The 19,778-nt window shown below is 42.0% G+C and overlaps 1 protein-coding gene across 1 annotated transcript; it reads left to right on the top strand.

The window, feature by feature from the left end:
* Window positions 1-7,578: 7,578 nt before the first annotated feature.
* Window positions 7,579-14,921, top strand: elavl3 (ELAV like neuron-specific RNA binding protein 3; the record flags this gene model as incomplete). The annotated part of the gene is made up of 8 exons (XM_084570017.1): window positions 7,579-7,666; window positions 8,773-8,906; window positions 9,268-9,484; window positions 9,587-9,690; window positions 11,711-11,864; window positions 12,059-12,284; window positions 13,261-13,299; window positions 14,101-14,921. The coding sequence occupies 8 exons, from the start codon at window positions 7,579-7,581 to the stop codon at window positions 14,426-14,428; spliced, it is 1,290 nt and encodes a 429-aa protein (XP_084426143.1). The 3' UTR covers window positions 14,429-14,921.
* Window positions 14,922-19,778: the final 4,857 nt, after the last annotated feature.

Consider the following 19,778-nt stretch of genomic DNA (forward strand, 5'->3'; position numbering starts at 1 on the left):
TTGGAATTTACAACGCAAAGCATGAGCGCATATTTAAAACCAAGATGTCAAATATATAATGAACTGTGGTTCACATGCTATTGGTATATCCCTAATGCTCTGGTTAAGCTGTATTACTAAAACTGAAAATTTGAAGATGCGATATGCAATGGATGTTTTTCCTGCTCCTTCTATCGTGCATTTATGGATAATCAATCAGTGTTTCCCCTGTGTGTTGATGAACTTCAGAAACAGTCTGCTAATTCTGTTCATCCTCCTGGCACCAAGGTGCATTCCACGATATGCCAAGAGAAAAGGGCCACCGCAACAAGACTCCTAATCAGCACCAGTGAAGGAACCCTCAACAATAAGAAAATAATCAGTAGAATAACAAAAAGGCTTTTAAGCAAAAACCCGTGCTTGATCCTTTGATTCAGTATGTACAATGGGCGCTTCAAATGCCCTCTTACCCACAGGGAGGATTCAGCTGCCGTACTACAAACCGGGGCTCTAATGAGGGGCCACAATTAAGCCCATTTATTCACATTAAGTGTGAACTGTAAGTGGGGCCGCAGTCAGTTGACGGACCTGGGTGCCTTTGTGTTACAAGAGCCGCTTTAGTACGGCAAACAAAGGCGGAAAAAACACAAGCACCTAATGACTGAATCTCATCGTCCCTTCTCAGACGTCCATACACACCGGTTGGAAAAAAACAACAAAAAAAAAACAACACATGGACACACACTCGTCCTCCCTCTCTAGCAAACTGACTCAAAGGCTCCAACGCATCCAGGCTGAGTTGAGTCACTGCTTGTCAGAGCGGTGGGGGCGGGGTTAAGTCAGACTGACAGTGGGGCTCCATCTCTATCCTCTTATTAACGCTTAACGAGTGCTTTCCTCATGCAATATTCATCTCCACTAATATCATCCAAGCTTTGAGCCAAGCTTGCTACTTATGTAAGGCAATTATGTAAAATATCAGACAGGGCCCATGTTCAGAATCTGACTGGAAGAGAGCGGCAGGACAATGACAGGAAAGACGAGGGGGTACAGGAGTGCGATTAGGAGGGAGGGACTGCAAGGCAGGAGGCACAGTAGGACAACATAGCATGCAAAGGAAATAAGTCACTTTTGAGCCCTGGCCTATATATTCATGTAAGGACAAGCCAACATCCATCCACAGACCCATCAAAGGCAAGTGGCTTGTGTCAAGAATTCAAACAATTTCCTCATCTGAAGACATCTGAGGATTTCTCAAGGTCAGTTGGGGAGAGCGCAGCAAAGGCAGCGATCACATCAGCATCACTTGTCTTCTCATTAACACTTTAAAAAGGACACAGGAGGCACTAACCCTCAACAAAGCAGGAACCTTCTTGCAGCATCCCACTTCCCCACGTTAACAGAAACCTTAGACGCAGACAAATAAACAAACATACACTGATTTATGCACACTCGTGCACGCCCACCCCCCCCCCCAGGTCAAGGCCCTATGGGGGTCTGCACAGAAATAGGTCATTTGTCACACATGATGTCCCGGGGCAGGGGATGCATTATAGATGAGCCCAAACAGCATGTCTCAGTGAGCACTCACCACACAGCTAGGGACATAGGAAGGAGCAGCAGGAGGTGGGCACGGAGGGCTGACAACTCTTCAGGAAGGGAATTCTGAGATCGTAAAGGGACACAAGAATCACCGCTGGCCATTTTTCTGTTCGTAAAGCAAAGAATAAAGACGATCCGGCACGGCTTGGTCAGAGCTGCAACTGTACCTTTCTCAAGTTTCCCCTGAATAGACATGATTCAATTCAGAGGGTAACTAATTTGTTATTCTCGTGTCTGCACCTGACCCTATAGCTAACCATCTGCCTTGCGTCCAGAAATCATCCACTCATTAGTTGTCAATCAGATTTAATGCTTTGTTTCCAGCCACAACTCATGCCTAATCTTTGCATATTTCTGTCCTCTTCCCTTTGCTTTTTTTCTATAACTATCAGCTAAGAATGTGGACTCAGAAAGTCTCTAAATTGCTTTTCTTTGCAAAGACAAAGGCCCGTGGAGTGTAGTTGTTTGCCATGCTTTCAGACAGGCCTTAATGAAGAATAAGAGAGAAAGGAAGGGGCTGTGCGAAGACAGAAGTGAGTGCAAAGTGTGCGGAACGAGAGAGACAAGTCCACTGTCTTCTGCTGCACCCATCTGTTCTGAAAGTGCAGGTGGAGCCCTATTCACTCTGCTCTGCGTGTGTGAAGAGGGGGGCAGGAAGAAAGGAAGGGCAGCGAGAAGGAGGGAGTGGAGGGATGGAAGGGCAGGGATGGAAGAGGGAAGAGGGGGAGGACTCTTGGTGATCTCTCCTGAAGGGGATAATGGGAGAGGAGCGCATTGCAATGGCTGCCATGTAGTACCCTCCCTGCACAATTAGCCAATCAGCAGCGCGCTCTGCCAGCCAGGAGGACGCATAAAAGAAGAACATTGCAGCAGAGGCACAGAAGGAGACTGCGAGGAGCAAGGAATTACACACAAAAACAGCAGAACCAGAACACCCTCCCCTGGACACACCCTGCTGAGGATCACTGCTTCTCTTTTTTCTGAACCATCGCCCACGCCACTCGGAGAGAACACTCTCCCACATCATCATCCAGTAGAAAACCCCTTTCTCCTCATTTTCATCCTATAGAGGACACCTACAATCTCAGAGGGCTGAGATCCCTTGGAGAAGACTGTATTTTTTTCATTTTTTTCTTTTTTTTTCTTTTAATTTTGACTCCTGACACAAGATCAGGGCCACATAGTAGAAAGGCCGAAGAGCATATTGAGACTCAGCCTCCAGCTCCAAGACCAGTGCAAAGAAGGACCTAGATTTCTTTCATTGTACGTCAAGAATGGTTACTGTACGTATGACTCTATTTCTCTTCTATTTGTGAGGGGGATGTTGTAGCAGTGGGCTCACATTGTATCTCAGTCTTGCTGTGTGTAGGATTTGTTGTTAACTGCATGTACACATGTGATGTGGCCATAGACAGATTCATTTAACACCCTTCTTACTCGTATATATTTTTTGTGGGTATTAATTTTAAGTAGCTCCGTGGTTATGCTCACATTCCAAAACATAGGGGATGTTCGTTTTGGTTCAATATGCAATGTCATAATATTAGGATGATATTCGCGATCGATACAGGCAATTAGCAATCCGAGTGATGCGCCATGCCGGCTGCGCTCCAGCCCGCAGTCATCCTCATCGCTGGATAAAGTCTTTATCCTGCCATTTTAGATAGCACAGGTTTTAGATTTTAGCACTACAGCTACAATTGCTGCCCAAACGCCGCAGCTCTGAACGTACACCCTGAACGATGATCAAGAGTCAGGATTTAGGAATTCCGCAGGATTACGGTGATGGAGAGAAGTGGCGCTGCGCTCAGTGGGGGGAGGACGGGCTTTCTTTTGCCTGGTGCAGCGCAAGGATGCTGGAGACGGCTTTCTGAGACAAAACATGATGCCTCGGAGGCTGAGGGCCCATCCAGCAAAGCGAAGGAGGAGAAAAAAAAAAAAAAAGGGTCGAGTCACTCCGGGAGGGGGAGGGGGAGGGGGGGAGATTACGCATCCATTGGTTAGCATTGAATCAGACAAAGTCCAAATTCCTCAGGGTTCTCGTTGCGATGCAACCGAGTAAATGAGCTGGAAATCTCCGAGGCCGTGACTGTGAGGCCGCGCACGGACATTTTAAGCGCATTTCTCCAAGTATCACATACGTACAAGATGGCCATGCGTGCATTGCGCTTGTCGGATAAAAGAAGATGGGAGCGCTGATAAAGTAGCTTTGCTCTGTGCCGACGGCCGGATTGGGCGTGTCTCTGCTTTGAGCACCAAACGAGGGCCTTGAAGCCTCAAACGGCCTATTCCGCTTTACCCCCTTGACTTGCTCTTCGGATGCCTGAATGCAGATAGTTTATCTAAGCAGACCAATTAAGAGCAGACACGTCTGCTCAGGAAATTAAAACAAATAATAAAAAACTGAATTGAAACAGCGTGGATCACGCGAAAGGGTGCAGCCTTTACGCACGTTCAAAAGCTGTTTGTTATAGTAAGATACAAAAAGAGACTAATCATTTTATAATCCCTGAAAACTAATGTTATTAATTTTACGCATAAAACCTGATCAGGCCGTTTGGTAGTAATAGTTTGTACACAAAATAAAATATTCAACACATAACAGGAACAGGACGTGAGAGACAGAGTCAATTAAAATGAACTTTATAATCTCATTTCCGTGTATCTGAAATGGGCAGAATTTTGCTTCGGTTAAATGTTCACAGTGGAGGCGGACGGCAGAGCCTCGAACTGTCCACTTGACACATTTTCAGCCGCAGTTTCATTTTCTCTTTGTTGCGTTACCTATTGTCCCTCGCAGGCCCGGACAGGGTCACGTCGACTGTGGCTGTGCACGCTAGCTTCCCACCACATGGTCCGCAGTCTTCCATGCCTGTACCGCAGTGCCAAGCAAATAAAAGCGTTGAGTCAGATAACCTTTCCAAGGCACTTACACAATTCAAGGACAAGGACAGCCGAGGCCATCGCGTAAACCGGCCGTTTGATCTTGAGTTAAAACTGCTCGGCCCACACATGCAGTGACACATTTGAACCTTTTTTGGCGTTTTAAAAGGTTATGGGCAAATCATTTTTGACTTTGTTTAAAGTGGAATAATTATAGACTGTGGCTGACATATACTCACAGAGTATACATGCATTTATCTTATGTAAGCAGTTCTTTGCCTCCTGTTGACTTCATTATAATCAACAAATAGCAAAGAAAGCTTGAAAAGTATACATACCTTCATATGAGACTGCAACATTAATCGTGTTTTTAGGCAACATTAAACATTTATTCCACAGAAGACAGAAACACTGTATTCTTATTGATGGATAATTGTGGAGGACTATGTAAATGAATTATCCAGGTTTATGCTGACAAATGTGGTCATTCATTACCAGCCAGCTTACCCAGCTTTGTAATGTAGGCTCCAGCTAAATACTACTAAATCTGGCAAGGCAAAACTATCCAAATTAAGAAAGGAAAAAAAAAAAAAAAAAAGCACAGAGATATCTTCGATTTTCTATTCGAGGAATCGTTTTCGACTTGAAGCTGGCAACTGTAACAGTCATTGTTCCCGAGGAGTCCTGCAGCCCCTGGCCACGACACAAAGCGCCACTGTTTACATTAATATTCATAGTGCTGCCATAGCCTCTGCGAGGGAGACGAGGAGGAACGGGTGGCTCTTTTGTTTGGTCGTTTCAATACGTTTATTCAGCAAATAGGCGCTCTGGTTCATGAATGCCTGCAGAGCTCACAAGTCCTGCCTTTTTATTTTTCTAAAAAACGAGAAAGATGATGGTTCTGATACAAATTTACCACGTTTAAATATTCGTAAATGTATTTTTTAGAAATATCTGGGAGTAAAATAAGAAATTATTTTACACAAAATAAGGACTAAGACGGGGGTATTTGCTTGCTACACGGCCATCTGTGGCCTTAAAAGACAGAGTCCGAAGCGAAAGCCACTCCCTTTTTCAGCACGCTGGATAGCGCCCCGCATGAAACGAGGACTTGCAAGACGGATTTGTCTCCCCGAGCCTTTGACGCTGTCTGCCGTCATCTTATCAAAGCAGCACACACTCGGAGAGCTGAAATCTTTCAGAAATCTCTTATTTGTAGTCTGCGGCGCGGTGCGGAGGATAGGATGGAGTCTCGGTGCGTGGCTGACACGAGCTGTGACTCCTGTCGTCCTGTTGTGTTACAGCTGCCACCATGATCCCTTAAGCTGCAGAGAGTGTGGCTAATGCCCTTTGTTTGGGATAATCCTGTAATCTGTGTTATTTAGAAGGCTCATTTACACTTTAGCCTAGCATTCACTTTAGATTCACGCTCTCCAGAAATGAAAATGTTCAAATAATACATTATAATGTTGAGATAGACGTGTTGAAAGGAGAAATGTCTGTTGTGAATTTTAATTCGAAAATATATCTATAGGTATTTACTTTGTACTTTTGACTGATGAATAGTTTAAACTATTTATTAAAAAACATCTAAAACAGACATAAAGCAAGTGAATTTACTTCTATAATTCCAAAACATGTGCATGAAAACTAAATACTGACTGTGTGTACTTCAATTTCTATCATTCAAACTGTTACATTTAATTATTTTACACGACAGCCTCAAGTGCTGTACTGCATTTGGAGCAGAAATGAATTGGGGAAGCTCCGCGTATGGATCAGAGGGCAGAGAACACAGGCCGCGTTTACATCCAGCCCTGTAACGGCTCTGTGTTTTGTAATTTAGTGGCGTACAGTGTAGGTGGTACGTGCGCTTGGCAGTGGAGGCAGGGCTCTCGTTTGCGTGCGAGTCTGGGTTCATGTGTTTGGCAGGGGAGGCAGGACTCTTGTTCGCGTGCAAGTCTGGGACCATGTGTAGGCGATGCAGTGCATTAAATATTTAGGGAGATCTCACAGCCCCCCAAAATAGATTAAAAAGCAGCAGTACGGGACACGGTGCTACCATAACTACCGGAATCCATTAGAATATATTAGAAATGCCTTTTTAAAACATATTTTTCTCAGACAGTTAATCAGAAATATGTGGAGGAATAAATGTATGCAACAAAGGATCAGGGCCATATTAAAACCCAGGGTGCCATGGTTACAACTACTCCTGGAATTGTTCTTTTTCATCTCTGAGCCAGTAACTGGAGTAAATGTATAGTGACTGAGTGTTTTGTTATTATTCATGCTATTGTAGGCCTTCCTATAACATCACAGCCGTTCAACCTGGAAATTTAATCCCATTTGTCATCAAGGTACAATTCAAGAACACAACAGCCTGAAAATGAAGCAGTCATCTGTGATTTCTATCTTATCCGCTTGTTTTAAATAACTTCACAGCCCGCTGTTGCTCTCTGCTCCTGGATGAAAATCTTAATCTTGCTGCTTGTGTCAGCCAATCTCGGTGCCCTGCCCATCCTCAGTGGGTCTGTGAATTATATAACTTCACACTGTTTGCTTGGGAAAGTGTGCTCTGCCATGCTGAGGGTTATTTCCGTTGGCGAGTCAAATTTGCCCTAATATGTTTTTTCTTTCCCTCCCCGTTCTAAATGCTTTTGTCATATTTGGGACACTCAGTTGCTCGTGTTTCTGTTAGTCAGATACATCACATCACACAGAAATGCGCCGGGCTGATATTACAACATCATTTTATCAAGATGTGCAACTTTTGGAATCATTTGGAAGGTCACAAACATGATATACGGCTGCCATTTCAGCTGTGCATCACAATGCCAATATGTCAGATTGCTATTCCGTGTCATGCGCCCTTTGTGAGTAGATGTGTTTGAAGTATTTTATTTTTAGGCCGTCTTAAATCTGCCTCTGTGCCACTTTTCTCCCCTGTCATGATCAATTGTACTTGCTGATGTTCCCTGATTCTACAAAGCCACATAATAAGAACACATGGCAGACAGTCAGTCGTCTAACCTATTTATCCGCCGCCCCTAATAAGCAGAGAGAAACACACACTCATCTTAAAGCAAGAAAGCCTTTCAGCCATTAGAAACAATGCGGTCTTCGAGGGGCTGTTACCTGGGCAACCTGAGTCAAGGTGAGGCTCAGAGCAAGACAACCAGTAACCGAGAGGAAGGGGAAAGTAGGTTTCATTAGAGAGAGCATTCATTTTCTAGAAAAGAAAAGAGAAAACAAAATGGCACATGCATTAAAAGCTACAAAAGAAGAATAATTTATTTTAGTAATGTGCTTCCTTAACATTGATTAAACAAATGAATACAATCCAGATCCTGACACAAAATTTTAATTATATTTGCTATGATTTGGCAATCGACACAGAGAAATATTATATAACATAGTGTGATAAATAATGTTTTAGTGACAGCCACAGTTATTTCTCCATCAAGATGAGAAATTCCTTGGGTGTAATTTTAAAATAATTCAGAAGATTTATTCATTTTGGTTGCTTTGGACTATACGGTAAGACATGTGGGGCTTCAGAAAAGACTTACCCCTTCTGACTTACGTAACACCAACCAGCCACAATCTGACATAACTCTTTTCATTTTGGCCCCACTAGTCCACAGGCATTACTGTTGGTCTTGTCAGTGTTTTGGGGGGTTATCTGTGAAAAGGTAGTGAAAAGATTTAAAACTGATACAGTTTACAAAAAAATACACCGCAAAGACACACATAAGGTAAGGTTATTGCCGTTGCGTGACTCATCAAGGCAGGAAGCAACTATTAACTTGCACAATTACTTAATTTGAACTGTAAAGTAAATCACATATTTAATTTTACGCTTAAATACCGCATATTTAACTGTGAATGAATGTAAGAGATGAATGCATTTCATTCAACTTGAATCAAAACATATCTTACATCCTGCCCTATGATGTAAGATATGTCCATGTTTCCACGAAGGAGAGCGTGCAGCCTTTTTCTACGTGGATTTACATGCATTTGAAGTAATGATCCAGACACAAAGAACTGGATGGCGAGTGTGTGAAAACAGAGCAGGAAGTTGTGTTACTGACCACACAGATGTCCCTTGAAATCCCATGTGACTCAAATTAAGCATCATGGCGCAGCCCAGAGCAACACAAGAGACAAACACTGCACTGTACACTAACCCACATCCTTACTCCACTTAAAAATAAGCTACAAAGAGAACCTGAATACAGTTAGCAGAACACATTGGCGATCCTGGTTTGTGCTTTTTAACCAAACCGTGATATTCCTGATTAGCTTTAGCATTAAATCCACTTAACACCGCCGCTCTCCCCTTTGTCCGTCGTCTCGACCTCGGCCTCTCCCAACTCGCCCAGTCTCTTGCCGGCCTCACATACCGCCATCGCTATTATCCATCCCTGTGTAATGATGTAATGGTGTTTGACCCTGGAAGAGAGTAGGGGGAGGGGTGGAGTAAGGAAGGGGACTGTGACATCTGCAGGACCAGAGGCAGGGAGCTAGACAGGAGCAAAGATGGGGCGAGGGGGGGAGGGGACGATAATAAATCAAACCTAGTATCCATCTCCATTTTAGCAGCGCTTCCTGACCTTTCCTTCTGACAAAGAAAATGTGGATTGTCTGCGCGCATGGTTTTATATATAGCTTATATTTGCGTATGTGTTATAGCGTGTCTAATATTAGACATTACACATTTACACCAGTGTACATCACCACTATATCTCGCTGTGCCTTTGCAAATTATAAATCTAACTCCACCCTCTTCCTCAGCAGATAATCAGCACCATGGAAACCCAGGTGTCCAACGGTCCAAGCGGAACCAGTCTGCCCAATGGCCCAGTGATTAGTACAAACGGCTCCACAGACGACAGCAAAACCAACCTGATCGTCAACTATCTGCCTCAGAACATGACCCAGGAAGAGTTCAAAAGTTTGTTCGGTAGCATTGGAGAGATCGAGTCCTGCAAGCTAGTGAGAGACAAGATAACAGGTACCACGTTCTGGACATGCCGAAAAAGATGCAATCACTTCAGCTGCTACGGCTGGTTATGAGATTTTTTCCAACATGCCTGTCTCTCTTCTTTGTCTCCAGGTCAGAGTTTGGGATATGGTTTTGTAAACTACGTGGACCCAAATGATGCAGACAAGGCCATCAACACACTCAACGGTCTCAAACTGCAGACTAAAACAATCAAGGTAAGCAGACCACTATTCCCTTAAGAAAATAATAATAATAAAAAAACACTCCTCATTTGTTGAATCTTGACAGCATGCGAGACAAAAAGAGAAGTACAGATTTTGTCAAGGGGGTTGCTGAAAGAGGTGGCAACAGACGTGGCAGAGGGAGGGGAGGAAAGCGGGGAGGAGGAAGCAGAAGGGAGCGGTGGCTAGAACAAAGGAAGTGAGAGGAAGGGTGAAAAGAGAAGGAGAAAGTGGAGGTCAGAAAGCAAGGGGCGGACAGCACGCAGAGGTTTTTGTGATGGAAATGTAATTAGGAAGCCTGACTGCGGTGCAAGAGGGTCAGTGCAGGTTAGCCCATCTGCCTCCAATCCAGGCTAATTAGGGGGCTTCTTTGTCCCAAAATCAGATGAGGGAGAGCGGGGGCATAGCATTAAACGCTAATTCCTTCCATCCCCACAACCTGATCAAAGTAGATCAAAGATTGAGACAAACTGCAGGATTGAAAAATCAAATCTGGGAGAGCAGAGCAGGTGATCTTCCAACAGCTGCCCATGAAAAGGAAGATTAATTCTGACTTATGACAGAGCAAACAATGAGCTTTAAGTCAAGAGTTGGATTTAGCTACTTTCTGGATGAAGGAACAGATATATAATAAAACAATATTATAAGAAAAATTAGGTTACTTTTTAGTAACAATGTAGTGAGTGTAATACAACACATTTATCACACTCTATTGTTCATTATTCGTTAATATGTTCTGTCTATAACTTCTTAATAATTTATTCTCAAGTTTTAAAAAAAATAATACTTATTTGGTCAACGGTCAATACAAGAGTTTTTATGTTCCCTGAGTTTTTACAGGAAGCTTCAATAGCCAGGGCTGAGGGTGTGAGGGAGGGGCAAGCAGTTGAAGGGTAGGGGGTAGCTCAGAGAGCAGAATGCCAATGACAGGATTAGAGGCCATATGGGCTTCAGGCACCATCTGTACTGTGGGAGCGACAGGGAGAGGGTTAATTATAGGGCAGCCTCTGCTCCCCGAACACAGCAACTCCCCCCTGACTCGTCCAGAACACCCTAATCACTGCGCCACACAACCCTCCTGCTCATACAGTCTGCCTGTGTACACAATAGACACTGGTGCTTACTGCTGATTGATGAAATCACAACACCTGTATTCATTTAAAAGATAATATGCATATGTTGTACTTGGTATCACGGCTTTCTTTGTGCCAGAACATTATTCATTTTAATGCCACGCCCAGTATTTTGAAAAAGCAGCGCGATTCGTAAACATTTGCATTCACTGCGCCGTATGCTTGAATATTACAAACTGTGCACGTGTTTATAAGTTGTCGGGAGTCGTGCAAGTCTTGTGATGCACTTAACATTGTTTGCTGTTTGCCTGTGGAGCTGTTCTGCCCCAGAGAATAGAGACAAAGGAAGGAGGCAGGACAGAGAGGGCAGCTCAGCCTATCTCAGACAACACTCACTCTGTCTCTCCATCACACACACAAACACACCACTCGTAACGATCTACCGCACTGGGACATCTTTCAAGCGAGTGTACGCATGCTTCCATTAAGACAAAAAAAACAAGAATATGGCTCTTGCTTTAACAATAAATTGGATATTTCAGCGCAATGCTAGATGAAAATGTTCTGATGGTAGACCAACAGTAAACCATAAGGGATCCAAACACAAATGCATAAAAAAAATTGGCCGTGCACTAATTAAGCCACTGGTGAATTCAGGAAAGTATAAAAACTAAGGCCAGTGTTTTTCTGAGCAAAACAAAGCTGACACATGTGCTTGTTACCCAATTATTAGAGTCAGTTTGGGCTATGGTTACAGTCACCGGGTGTATTGATGCTGAGCTTGAAGGCACTGATTGAGTCAGCAGATACCACAGAGACAAAGAGACAACAAATAAGGAGGAATCAGAAGAACTCAAAATACAGAGCGATGATTCTTATCTGGTTTAAGCCCTTTAAGATCAATAACACACACTTGGATTAATTTAATCTGTGTTTTATAGGTATCATACGCCCGGCCGAGCTCGGCTTCCATTCGTGATGCCAACCTTTATGTGAGTGGACTCCCCAAAACCATGAGCCAGAAGGACATGGAACAGCTGTTCTCTCAATACGGTCGCATCATCACGTCTCGCATTCTAGTGGACCAAGTTACAGGTACAGCCTTATCTCACACCTCCTGCCGTAACTCAACATATCTGGATGGACCCTATTTATCTATATATCTATATATCAGTGTATCTATCTATCTGTCCATCCATCTATCCCAAGTCAGGACATTCGGACATGTTGGCAGAAATGGTCAGTGATGCCAAGGTAGTAACATTGGTCTGTTTTCTTATTCGGAGCAGGCATATCACGAGGAGTGGGCTTCATCCGGTTTGACAAACGAAACGAAGCAGAGGAGGCCATCAAAGGACTCAACGGACAGAAGCCTTTAGGTGCCGCCGAGCCCATCACTGTCAAGTTCGCCAACAACCCGAGCCAGAAGACAGGCCAGGCCTTACTGACTCAGCTGTACCAGACCGCCGCCCGGCGCTACACGGGGCCGCTGCACCACCAGACTCAGCGTTTCAGGTACTGAACCTTCGCCAGCCTCACCTCATCTCACCCTTGAATCCCTCACTAACCAGCAGATAGTCTGTGAAAAGGCAATGTTTCAAGATCAAGTCGCACTATGAATTTGAAATGACCGATGTTAAGTTACTGTGCCAATAGTCAAAGTCAGTCTTTAAAGTGTTTAACAGTTATGAAGGATCAACTATATCGGAGAATGGCTAAGAGTAAATATTGAGCAGTGGCCACTTTCAGTCAACCAAAGGAAGTGGCACTTGTACAAGACAGCAAATGTGGTCGAATTTTACAATACTGACAGTAGTGTGGTCTAAAGCCTTCAAAACCAAACAAACAAAAAAAAAACGTTTTGTGTATAACACTTATTATTAACCTGTTCTTTTAAGAAATTATTACCTTATACTAAAGAAGGAAATGACAATATGGTATTGTCCCTCCTTCTCACTCTTTTTCCTCTGACTTTCTTTTAAACTGCAGTGTAATCCCTTCAGTTGGAAAGGGACCAGATCCAAATAACAGCTCAAAACCAATGTAAGAAACCAGATTTTTCCAAATACGATAAAACACTATAGCTAAATAAGCTTGGGTTTAAATGTTGCCTATACTTCATAGGCATTATGGGCATCATAAGGACTGAAAATGCCAGATGTTATCTAAATGGAATATTATGAATAAAGGATGTAGAATGTAAAATGCCCTAGTAAGCGTACAATATTTGTATATTTAAAAGTATAAAAGGGGAATTTAGTTTGGAGCTAAATCTGAACTCCTAATAAGCACCAGCTGAAAAACACATATTCAAAGGGCTGCTTGACAGCCATCAGTTTTTGGTTGGATGGTTTGGAACTGCGTTGCAGTGAAGGATGCCCTCTGGAGGCCTGCTGGTGAAGGAGCTACATGTTAACATGAAAGCCCCCACTTCCTTGTAGATCTCGCAACTAACTTCTGCATCCCCTTCATTCTCCCTCTTGCGTTGCAGACTCGACAATTTACTAAACGCCAGCTACGGAGTCAAGAGGTAAATGCAAAAGGTGTACTTTCAAAAGCATCCATGCCAAAATAAAACCTCAAACAAAGTGCCCCGGAATACCACATGCTGACTTCCATCTTGAAATCAGATATGACATGACATAATTCTTAATGTCCATAGCCCATTTACTCATGTGACAGAAGCAGCTCAGACAACAAAATACTATCTGTAGTTGCAGTAGGCAATGATGCAGCCTTCTAACAGCAGGGTATTCTGGCATGGCTTTGTTTAACCTTTTCGTTCTTTTGTTTTAATTAATAGAAATAATTTCTATGTATTTCTTTATGAACTAACATTGTCAGTTTCAGTTGCTTTAATGTCCCCTTTTTTTCACCAGCATGGACATACCAGATTCCGTTTGCGTCTCCTCTGTTTGCTCCAGTTTTTGTATGATTTGATTCCGATTTGCTTTTCATCCCTCTCTAGGTTTCTGTGTTTTGTTCGATACTGTGATTTCTGTTGAACATTGTGATTCATGTGTTGAATTCTTTCAGAGGCTTTGGTCAGCAGAGAAAATGAGAAAATATGCCGATTGTGTGGGTGTCTTGTCTCAGGGCGCACAGTGTCATTTTGTATGAAAGCAGGTAGTTTGGAGCCACTGTGGTGCCCACACATATTTATCTACTTACTGTACAGCAGAGGGGATGGAGATGGGGTCCCCTGACTCCATACCCGACTACAAGCTAACATTCCTCACAGATAAAGCTCATGAGAGACAGTGTAGAGCGCTGAATGTTATGTGGAACTTCAGAATGACACCCATGGTAGTTCTCCTACTCTTTTCCCCAGATTCTCACCCATCACCATTGACAGCATGACCAGCCTGGCCGGGGTCAACCTCACTGGTCCAACTGGAGCCGGCTGGTGCATCTTTGTGTACAACTTGTCCCCTGAGGCGGACGAGAGCGTCCTGTGGCAGCTCTTCGGGCCTTTCGGTGCCGTCACCAACGTCAAGGTCATCCGTGACTTCACCACCAACAAATGTAAGGGCTTTGGCTTTGTCACCATGACCAACTACGACGAAGCTGCCATGGCTATCGCTAGCCTTAACGGCTACCGCCTGGGCGACCGCGTGCTGCAGGTTTCCTTCAAGACCAGCAAGCAGCACAAGGCCTGAGAGAGAGAGAGGCTGCTGGTACCAGCTCCTTCGACCTGCAGGGAGAGCAACCTGAGCTCCCTGCGCCATCACTCTACATGGGCCTGGACTGAGTCTCTCTCTGACATATTCTCACACTAATTCATAAAAATGGAATCACAAACACAGACATGCAGACGCACACATGCACGCAGACGAACAACAAAAACATACCCATACACGAGTCAGAGTTTCAAGCAAACACACTAGTGGAGTTTTTCTTTTCTCTTTACACAACATGCTAGTCCTTCCCTATATTTGCCTGGATTGAATTAGAAGGGGTACGTAGCTGGTTTGTTGGGTAGGGGCAAGAGCTATCTATTTAGGAGACAGTCTAACGAATGTGACGGAGAATGTGTACTGAGTGCTTTGATTGAATTCAGGCAAATAACGACAACTGATGAACAAAATGATCAAAAATTCAAGTGAACAAATATGTGCAATTTACCCAAACTCTTACCCCACCATCTCTCCTATTATCTTGCTGGAGAGGATGTAGTCACTTTTTTACACTTGGGCATTTTGAATCAGCGATTTTTTTAGATCAAAGAAAAATGAAGTTAAAAAACAGTGTTCTCTTATATACGTCTATTAAAATATAACTATATATTCAATATTTAAAGTGGTTATAATAGCCGAGTATGTAAGCATTTTCTAGAAACTTTGACTACTGTTTCCTGACCTGCATTAGGTGGTGCCTAGCGTAAAGGCAGTTTCTCTACCCTATATGAGCTTTAGCTCAGACCCAATATGATTTGAGTTACAAAATGAAAACTGGTCACAGAACAGAGTAGTAGTCCGAAGGCCATCAAAATCACTCCTTCCCTCACAGTCTCACCACGAACAACACTACACTTATGTATCACAGAAACACAATTCAGCAGCTAGAAGATTTACACATATTTAGTCCACTGAAGCTGTATTTTTTCTAATCGATCCTCAAGATGAATTTAGTACAAGCAGACTGTCTGTGAACTTAGAACAGAGAGGCAGCGCTCCCATGGTGACAATGTTCATTAGTAATTCTCTGGTGGGCGAGAGAGTGATGAGTGTGAGGGGAAAACCTGTTTCCACATAACACAGCCGCAGGAAAATACCGGTGTTTTTTTCACTTTTTTGCATCATTTTCTCATTGTATTTTACATTATCCACAGCCATAGCGTGGTGTGAGATGCTGTTTAATGCTGAAAAGGTCATCTGGGGTGGAAATGTCAAGAAAAAAAAAAAAACGCAAACAAGACATCCAAAAAAACGACAAGCTGGCTACGCTCTACGCGTTTTGATTCTGAATGTACTCAAGAAGAGCGATGTCAGCTGCGAACTGTAACTATGAAAAAAGTTGTCTAATGCCACACCCATGGTCTAAACAACGGTCAAGGCAGTTCCGCAGAGAAGCAACACAGATGAGCAAAAAATCAAGAGCACCGGTATTATTCTCCAGTCTAGTGCGGATAGGAGCTTCCTGACCTAGTAAGGTCAGAGTTTCACATTTCAGCAGAATACATGGGATCTACAGGAACAACATGTACAGAGCATACAGATATAGAGAACCGCAGTTCTCAACAAGTGAACGTTTAAAACAGACTTCGGGTCATGTCTGTGAGAGACAATTTCTGGCAATGTAAAAATTATAACTCATCCGTTGAGGAGATAGGTTACAAACTCCTCCAACTTTGCCAAATGCTCCTCAGTTTTACTTTAAAGCCCCTCTATTCTCTTAAAAGCTTCCCAGAAACTTTAAAACTTGTGCCCTCTCAAAAAGATGACTGTACAACATCAAGCTTGCAAATAAGTGTCATAATTATACTTCTGTTTAGAAAACAAAAGTGTATAACTTTTTTTATTTGCTTCTGATCTGTTTGGCACCACCATAAAAATAGCATTTCTAAAATATCCCCAACCCAACTGCATGAAGATTATTTACGGCACCCTTGAAGAAACATTAAGGCCAACCTGTCCAGACTTTAAGACTTATCACGGGGAGAGCCAATGTCTTTCAATATCACGACATCTGCACACGATAATAGACTAAATACGGTCGATTATTTTCAAGACATGTTTGCTTTTGCTTTTCTAAATGACGCTGTGTTAGCCAAAGAGGACGATCTCTTTGAAAGGATTACATTAGAGATAAATCTATTTTTATACATACAAAGGAACAAGACCTTGTGCTGAATTTTTACAGATTCTTAAGCTTGGAAAAATTGGGACATCGCATGGCTTTATTTTAAACCCTCTGATCTTTGCAGAACAAGGGGGAATAAGCATGCGGTGTATGGGTGGGGATTTAGGGAAGGGGCGAAGGAACAATTGTCCAACCATATCAAAGTGATAAAAAACTAATTTGATGTTTAAAAAGAAAAAAGAAAAAAAAACAAAAAACAGAGATTGCAATCTAACAAACGGGGGCATGACCTGACAGACACATCTGTACTTTTGAGTGCTAAGACACACTCATATCTCTTGTCCTGAAGTTGTGTACAGTGTTGCTTCAATGATGGTGCAGTGAAGTGAAGTTCTTTGACTTTGAGAATCCCAGACAAAGCTGCAGTGAGACTGGCTCATTGCCCAGCTGAAAAAAATAATAATAAAAATAACTTAATAGCTGCTTGCAAAGAAACAGGTAAAATGCAGATTCAAAATGAACACTGAGCATGAGTCTTCATGATTAGATAGATTTGATTTTTTTGCCAAAGAATTGCTTTGCAAGCCAGTACCAAGAAAGTTAAATTGAGACTAATTATATTATTCCCTGAGTAATTGCTGTACAAATCTATGTTATTTATTAAGGACCCTCTACAATTTCAGTTCTCATAACGTTTAAATATATAAGTTGCGCATATCAGTTTACATTTGTACATCTTTAAACCACTAAACCAAAACGAGACAGATGCAAGCAATCCCAGTCGCTCACATTTCATGCAGTGGAATTACGACACCTCTTGACAAAGGGAAAACGCACCCACGTAACGTATGGCCCCTGACATTTAAATTACCAGCTTTGTCTTGTGACTAATTTGTCCTTTAAAACTGTTGACGTTGCACAATTTCAAACCCCGAAAAAAATCCCCTAAATGATTGCTGTTGGTGTATCCAGAGCCGACCACGTTAAGGACTAATCCAGCCATTCTGGGTTGAGCAATTTGCAAGAGATAGCAAAGCAGGAGCATTTGACCAGTGACAGACGTTAGGAACAACCGTAATAACAGGCCACATTGAACTGCAGCTGGAGTTGTTGACCCAGCCATGTCTGATGTAGTACAGTCAACCCACAAACCAAACCCAATCTGATATGACCATTCATACACAGTCTATACAAAGACCTACACCGGATGTACAGCAGAGAGCCAAGGACCATGGCAGGAAACAGTACTACACTGCTTGAGCAACAACAATAATCATTTAAAAAGACAAAAAAACTTTCCTATGGAACAGTAAGTGCAATGTGCTTTGTTTTTATATTGACTGAGAACAAATGATATATATTTTTTAAAAAAGAAATTAAATGTCACACTGAAAAGGTTTGCAGAATAGCGAAGGGAGCAAAATGTTCAGGCAAGCATGAACAGACTCATTAAGAAATCAAACGAGTAATGAGAGCTCTGATCTGAGAATTTCCATAATCACTTCCTCAGCCCCTAATTTGTGCTCTGACCATGCAAGCTCAAACAAACTGCATATCTGGCTGACTTGACCTCGAAAGGAATACTGTCTAATATATCATCAGTTTTAGCCCGTGTCAATTTCAAATATGATTTTTCTTTTTCCTGTAATTTATTGATTTCATTTACATATCAAGACTCACTTGTTAAATTATCGTATTTGTGTTGTTGATGTTGCCATAGAGAACACACATGGGTCAAAGATTATGTTTGGTTGCATTGATTGGGTACAGTTTGTTCTTTTTCTTCCATTATTTAATTAGTTGCAGTTTTTACGGTGTATGCAGATTTTAGACTTAGTTAGACTTTTTTTATTTCAATCAAACTGTGTTCAATTGTGTTTGTAAAGTCTGTGGTAGCTTTTGTTGCAACATAAAATAATTTAAACAGAAAAAATTCAAAATAGCGCCAACAAACTTGTATTATTTGGGCGACTTTAAGCTTGTAGTTTTAACTTATTGTTAACTTAAAAACTATTTATTATGATTATTATTATTGCCTCGTATAAAGTATGTTTTGTGTATATTTATGGTTTATTTCATTATATTTGCAAGTTTAAAAGATTTTAAGTTTGCCAAAATTGTGGTTACACCATTTCATTTCTTAAAAGGGGGACAAATAGAAAAACAGCTTTAGAAGTACGATTTGGAAACGTTCTCCATAGTCAAAGAATGCACTGCTATATTTAACTAATTGAAGTGTATAAACATACATGCTGTGTGCTAGATGTTATGCCTTTACTGCCTGTGTTCTGTTTGTCTTGTTAAATGAAAATCTTTTAATTATTTAATCTAATCACAGTCTTGTTTTTTCAAACCACTCTGTGAACCCCTGAGACATGGAGCTGCTTCTGTAGCGAGGCTTTGGCCCATTCGAGGGTCCGACAACTAGCCGGGAATGGAAGCGATGTCCTCGGTTTGACGCGCTCGCAAGATGCTTTCCTGTTTACGCTGATGGGTCGATTTACAAAAAGGAACATTAAAGGGTGATGATTCTGAATAAGCATTGTATTACCGAGATCAACTGTATCAATTTCCATATCAATTTGTGCTACTGAATCAAAGGCATTCTTTAGTGCCATCTGGAAACCCAGTCAAGAGCTCCAACAGTATATTAGAGCTCAAAAAGCTGCAGGAAGGTTTTCTTGGGAGTCTTTATGGTAGTAAAGGGGTGAGTGGTCCTTCTGTTTCTCAACCAACTGTATTTTGTGTCTATTTATTTAGAAGAGGGGACGCAGTAACTTAGTGATGTTTTTCTTACATTTTCCTGGAATGGTAGAACAAATCAAAGGGTGAAAATGATCAAAACAGTTCCGCCGACGACACCAACGTCGGCGGGAAAAAATACAAAATCTCATACTTCCAAACATGACCAAATGAACAATGTCAAAATTTAACAAAGAAAAAAAAAGAAACCTTTCAGTTTAGACTAGGATATTTATTACTGGGATTTCAGCTGAAGAGGCTTGAAGACTTTTTCATGGAATTGTTTAATTATTTGTACTTTACATGCCAGAAAAAAATAAAATAAAAGTTACAAATATGAGTGACCCAATTGTCATTTGCTGTCAAAACAGTACTATTGAATGTTCTGATGAAATATATAAAAGAATATGATCTTACCGTCATGTATTGACATTTACCAAGGCTGGTTTGTTGGTTTGACTTTCC

This window comes from Chelon labrosus (genome assembly GCF_963514085.1).
Source record: "Chelon labrosus genome assembly, chromosome: 21".
NCBI classification, from domain to species: domain Eukaryota; kingdom Metazoa; phylum Chordata; class Actinopteri; order Mugiliformes; family Mugilidae; genus Chelon; species Chelon labrosus.